The sequence below is a fragment of the Vollenhovia emeryi genome, unplaced genomic scaffold, assembly GCF_000949405.1.
Source record: "Vollenhovia emeryi isolate VEMERY1.0 unplaced genomic scaffold, V.emery_V1.0 DF939207.1, whole genome shotgun sequence".
NCBI classification, from domain to species: domain Eukaryota; kingdom Metazoa; phylum Arthropoda; class Insecta; order Hymenoptera; family Formicidae; genus Vollenhovia; species Vollenhovia emeryi.
Window position 1 is genome coordinate 3,959 of NW_011967159.1, and position 6,194 is coordinate 10,152.

The 6,194-nt window shown below is 46.1% G+C and overlaps 1 protein-coding gene across 5 annotated transcripts; it reads left to right on the forward strand.

Annotated features, from left to right (window-relative positions):
• Positions 1-443: 443 nt before the first annotated feature.
• LOC105561372 (E3 ubiquitin-protein ligase MARCH6) lies at positions 444-5,851 on the forward strand. 5 transcript variants are annotated; one of them, XM_012011289.1, is made up of 7 exons: positions 444-567; positions 1,397-1,841; positions 2,036-2,357; positions 2,473-2,846; positions 2,959-3,615; positions 3,697-4,150; positions 4,272-5,851. In XM_012011289.1, exons 2-7 carry the CDS (start codon positions 1,455-1,457, stop codon positions 5,018-5,020), a joined length of 2,943 nt encoding a protein of 980 aa, XP_011866679.1. In that variant the 5' UTR covers positions 444-567; positions 1,397-1,454; the 3' UTR covers positions 5,021-5,851. The 5 variants fall into 5 exon arrangements, with proteins under 5 accessions (XP_011866679.1, XP_011866678.1, XP_011866681.1 ...); XM_012011288.1 differs by lacking the exon at positions 444-567 and adding an exon at positions 618-782; XM_012011291.1 differs by lacking the exon at positions 444-567 and adding an exon at positions 643-660.
• The last annotated feature ends 343 nt before the right edge of the window (positions 5,852-6,194 follow it).

The window sequence follows — 6,194 nt, forward strand, 5'->3', positions numbered from 1 at the left end:
GGCAGATAAGGATGATTTGCTGTCCGAAATGACCAGTTATTCTTTCCTTTATGCGAGTATCAAACAGTCGGTGTAAACTAGGCTTTATGACTAATTTAGACGTTAGACGTGGCCGTATTGGATCCGGATGGAGCCAGGAGCCAAACAAATATAGATAGGCTAATGTCTATCTACGTCGACAGAAACGAGGTTTGTTCGTGTCGCCTGCACTTGTTGCACTCGGAATCTTTGTTTTTTTTCTCTCCAACGCGTCCAATGTATATTTATCTCATATTAAAATGTAGAAAGTTTTTAGAATTTCAAGCAACACGAACAAGTCTATGGGCAATGTAGCTCGAACCTCGACACGCGTGTGCGAGTGATTTACTAGAGTCCAGTGATTTCGCGTTTCGCAGGTTACGGGCGCGTAAAGTCACCAGGTTGGTAGTGTCGAACCGAACCGAACCGAACCGAACAGAACAGAACGCAGAAAGAGCTCGAAGGTGGAGGCGGGGAGAGTGGACGTCTCTCGATATTTTGCATAACAATCTCCCGACCCGATGTGGATTTTTCTCAGGACACGCACACGTGGGTATCGCGTGCAGAGTGTCGTGTTACGTCATCGTCGTCGTCGCCGCCGACGTTAGCACAGGACGGGAGGTCGCGCGAGGAATAGAGACGGTACACGTACACGCATCGGGTCTCGCTGTTTTCGTCACGGCGAACCTCGCGCTCGCCCCGACTCAACGGTTCTGTGAAACGCCAACGCTCCGTGTATCGCGACCCGATGATCGTCGACAATCGTACGAGTTCGTCGCTTCTTTCGAGAGTGATAAAGGGAGAAGAAGCGCGGAGAACTGACGTGTCGTGTCGCGCGATGTGTCGTATCGTGTCACGTCGTGTCATTGAACGATCGTTCCGGCCTCGCGCCAAATTAACGAACACGCGATTATTCGAGCCTCGATCAAGAGGTCTCGCGGAGAACCCACGTCACGCGGTTTGTTTGGTTGCTTTTTTTTTCTTTTCGTAGTATGAACTTATCCGCGTATCTCTGCTCGTCGATCTTCGTCGGTCCGAATGATCTCGGGCAAATGAGAGAAGATCGGACGCTTCTTCCTCAGTTTCACGCGACTACCGGGTCCGACGTGAGTCCGAGAATTTTTATCGCTCAAAGGGACTTGCAGACATCCCGCGAAAACAGTCTGTTATTTGTAATCGCAACTTAGAAAACTGAGTTCTTGAATTTTTGTCGAGAGAGAAGGAAATGCCTCTCTTTCTCTCTCTCTCTCTCGTCAAAATCTCGTAAACAATCGGTCCAGGTCGAACGTACAAAATATTACAAGATAAAATATATCTCTATGAAAAAAACATTGAATAATGTTTGATGAGAAATCACAGATGTCTCCTGTATTTTCAGCGATAGAAGGTCACCTCTGATTTGCTCGTGACACGTGGCTTTCCCTAAAATACCAAACATGACGGAGGACATGTTGGGTGCGGACATCTGCAGGGTCTGCCGGTCCGAGGGCCTCGTCGACAGACCTCTGTTTCATCCCTGCATATGCACCGGCAGCATCAAATGGATTCACCAGGAGTGCCTGGTACAGTGGATGCGCTACTCGCGCAAGGAGTACTGCGAGCTCTGCGGTTACCGCTTTTCGTTTACGCCTATATACAGCCCGGACATGCCGCGGCGCTTGCCGCTGAGAGACGTCGTCGGCGGCTTGTTCTCGAGCATCGTCACCGCTGTCAAGTACTGGTTACATTACACGCTGGTGGCGATTGCGTGGCTGGGAGTCGTCCCTTTAACCGCGTGCCGCACGTACAGAGCTCTCTTCAGTGGTCCGCTGGATTTAGTTCGGGTGAGTGGGAGAGAGACGTGATAAATTCAATTCCGGAAAAGTTTTCGATTAAAGATTTATAAATTGCTAATGATTTGGTGTATAAACAAAGGTGAAGAGTCCGCGGATATAAGTAAAAAATAATAAAAATAAGACTATGAGGGTTGGACGTAGGTGGTCGCACGCATGTAATGTTTAATGGTTTATATTTGCAGATAATGTCATTACCGATGGATATGCTCTCCACCGAAAATATATCGTCGGACGTGTTTCACGGCTGTTTCGTAGTTACCTGCACCTTATTCGCGTTCATCGGTCTGGTGTGGCTGCGCGAGCAAATTCTACACGCGGGCGGCCCTGATTGGCTCGAGAGGGATATACAGTTACCCCCGGTCGACAATCCGCCACAAGCAAACGCACAACGCCCGCAGCAACCTCAGGAGCAGCGTGCTATGCCGCAAGAAGTCCAGGACAACAATAATATCCCTCCCTTCATTGATCCGCCTATTCCGCAGGAAGGAGAGTTACATAATGAAGGTGATCCGACGACAAGTTAGACTTTTATGCCTTGGAAAGCGATAAAGTTGCAATAACGCTACAGATTTGACTGTAACGTAAACTAATAATTCCTTTCGATTAAATTACATCGTAGATCAACGTCCGATATATCGAGAAGCGGCAGAAAACTTGGTCAATAATCCACGAATTGGCGAACCCGAGGATCTAGCAAGGGACATACAGGCACCGGCTCCTCCCGGACCGCCTCTTCCAATCAGGGACGAGCTCGGCGTGGACGGTGGACAGGCGAATGCCGCGGGTGGCGAGCGCTGGGCGAGAGGACACGCGGTACAGGCGCATGTGGTAGGGCAGGCGCAGGGTGAGGCTGAGGAGGCTAATTGGAATCCTATGGAGTGGGACAGACCAGCTGAAGAGCTAACCTGGGAACGTCTCTTAGGATTGGACGGGTCTCTTGTCTTTCTTGAACATGTCTTCTGGGTCGTGTCCCTAAACACCTTGTTTATCATGGTGAGATTACGACTAGATGTGTTAATTAATAAATGTGTAATTTTTTTAAATAGTGGCACTTCGCAAGGCTAGTGTCTCCTGTTCTTTTATCATTTTCTTTTATCTTTTTCAGGTGTTCGCCTTTTGCCCGTATCACATCGGCCATTTTACGATAGCGGGACTGGGCCTGCAGGAGCACGCGGCCGCATCGCACTTCGAGGGCCTGGTGACCACGCTGTGCGGTTACTGCGTGATCGGAGTTTGCCTGGTGGTTCTCCATACTCTCGCCGCACTGTTAGGTTTCCAGCGCTCCCAGCGAATCCTAGGGCTCTGCTACGTAATTGTCAAGGTCTCCTTGCTCTCTGTCGTGGAGATCGGCGTACTTCCATTAGTCTGCGGCTGGTGGTTGGACATCTGTTCGTTGGCGATGTTCGACGCTACGCTCAGAGATAGAGAATCCTCATTCAGACTCGCTCCCGGCACGTCTATGTTCATCCATTGGCTGGTGGGGATGGTTTACATATATTATTTCGCGTCGTTCATCCTCCTCTTGCGCGAGGTCCTGCGCCCCGGGGTTCTCTGGTTCCTGCGAAATCTGAACGATCCTGATTTTTCTCCTATACAAGAAATGATACATCTTCCCATATTGCGACACGTACGTCGACTGGTCGCGTCCGCGATTATATTCGGCACGGCAATCTTGCTGATGTTGTGGCTGCCAGTGAAAATCCTGAGATGGGCATGGCCAGGATTTTTACCCTACACCGTCACCGTACAAAGCGAGGCCCAGGTAAGAAAAGCAGCGGTAATGTTCATTACTTTATACCTTCCTGTTGCGGCGATTACATAACATGTACTCTTCAAATTTTAGGTCAGCGAGCTTTCGTTGGAGTTGCTTCTGTTGCAAGTGATCCTCCCCGCGTTATTGGAGCAGTCGCACACGCGCACATGGCTGAAAGCTCTAGTGAGAGCGTGGTGTCGCGTGGTAGCGTGGATGCTGGACCTGCAGTCGTATCTTCTGCGGGATCAGACGGACGATCCGGGACCAGCGGTGATCGAGGAGCCGCAACATCCGGACTTGGGCGCCGCGCATCAAGCGCTGCTGCAAAGGGAGGGACCCACGGGATTTCAACCTTATGTCAGACCGCGATGGTTCCCTGCGAGATTGGTCGGGCTTCTGTTTTGCGTCTGCGTGTCCCTCGTGATCGCCAGTCTAGTCGCTATGACGCTGCCCGTGTGGCTCGGACGCAGAGTGATGGCATTATGGATGGTAGGGGCTCCCGCTCCGTCGCCGCCCGTGTTACCGCCCACATTAACCGGATCCGGTGAGTTCTTGTAGAACAGTAGAAAAAATCTTTCTTGTAAACCTTTCAAGAAGGAATATTACGGATCCTATGAAACGTATTTATTTTCTAGGATTTTTATCGACCATGCTTTTTATTTTAGACGGTGGCGAAACTGTTGGTCCTCTATCCGGAAGAGTACACGAAGTATATACGATAGCCTGCGGGACGTACGTATGTTGGGCCGCAGCTCGAGGCTTGGCGTTGGCGTTCTCCTGGCTACCCCGCGGCCGCAGAGCCATCATAGACAGGATCAAACATTGGGCGATCTTGGCCGTGAAAGCCTCTGTGGCGTTTGTGCTGTTCGTCGGGGTTATACCGCTCCTGTTCGGTCTTCTTCTCGAGTTAGTAGTGGTGGTCCCATTGCGTGTCCCGTTAGAACAAAATCCCATTTTATTCATCTGGCAAGATTGGGCCTTGGGCGTGCTGTACACGAAGATAGCTACCGCCGTAACGATGATGGGACCGGATTGGCGAATACGTCTCGCCATCGAGCGGGCGTACAACGAGGGAATAAGGGAAATGGATTTGAAGTTTGTCATCAGGAAATTAGCGGCTCCCGTTATATGTTGCTTCGGCCTCGCCCTTGCGATTCCTTATGCCGTGGCCTACGGAATAGTTCCACTACTCGTGACTAATCTGCAGACCCAGATTCTTATCGCCAGACGTCTATATCCTTTCCTTCTTTTAATAAGTCTGGTCTGCGCAGTGATTTGCTTTCAGATACGCCAGTTCAAGAAGCTGTACGAGCATATTAAGAACGACAAGTATCTTGTGGGGCAAAGGCTCGTGAATTATGAGCATCGTAACAAATCGCAAACCCAGCAGCATCAATCGCAGAGATCGAGCTAACGATGTCAGTAGGCATAACATTGTTACGGGCGGAAAACGGATTAGAATTAGCTTCGTGTACATTCTTTAATAAATACTTACTGATTGATAATTTATATTATATATATACATATATATACATATATATAGTCATGGTTTTATTTTTAATATTATAATTTATTGATGTAAAGCGATACCGAATAAATCGAAGACTGTTATCCAGTGTCGCTTTTCAATCCGATGCTTCATAGTTTTTAACATCATATGTACATCAGTCTTGATTAACAAGTAATGAACAAGATTTCAATCTCATCATTTGCAGCAACGAAGGATGACTATGGTCATAGAACTGTGGTAAACATGTTGAGAAATACAATTTTATTCTCTGCTAGACAACTTGGAAATTCTGATGTAGTCCGATCTGTGCCTATTCTATCATTTCTTAACGTAGCTGTATTTTTAATGTCGCTAACATGTTATTACGTAAATATAAAAACTGTTATAAAATTGCGTAAAACAAAGGTAACATTAAGCGATCGAGATCGTTAGGAAGTCATAGAATAGACAGAAAGTATAAGCTAAATGTTACAGACATAAATGCACGGAATAACATCTCTCGATAATTCTTTTAGATCTTAGCAAGAAGGATTAAGAGAAAAAAAAAGGAAATATGAAAGTACATTGTGGTTATTGTTATCTAATATAGAACATAACTTCGATCTCTATGTAATAGAATTATGTAAATCTGTATACATTTGATTTGCGGCTGGATTTGATGTAATCAAATATTTTTACTATAGCCTCAAATATTTGCAAATCTCAATTAAAGTTTCGTATACGGGTTGTACCTAATTACACTTTTATTTTTGTTCATGAGAATCGATTATTTCTAATATTTATGCATAAATTACATGTAGATACCCAATGATATGGTATGTACATGCATATGAAACATATTTACAATAAACTAATATTTTATAATTAAATGATATATTGTCTGCAATATGGCATATATGTACATATTTTCATATTTGTTCATATATAACAATGCACTAAAAAGTTGTATAAATTACATTCTTTAAAAAATCATTATTATATACTTTTCGTAATACACATTCACATTATTTACTAAAAATATGATAAATTGGTAAATATATCGATGAAGGGAGCCAGCCCGATGACCTTGACCTTGACA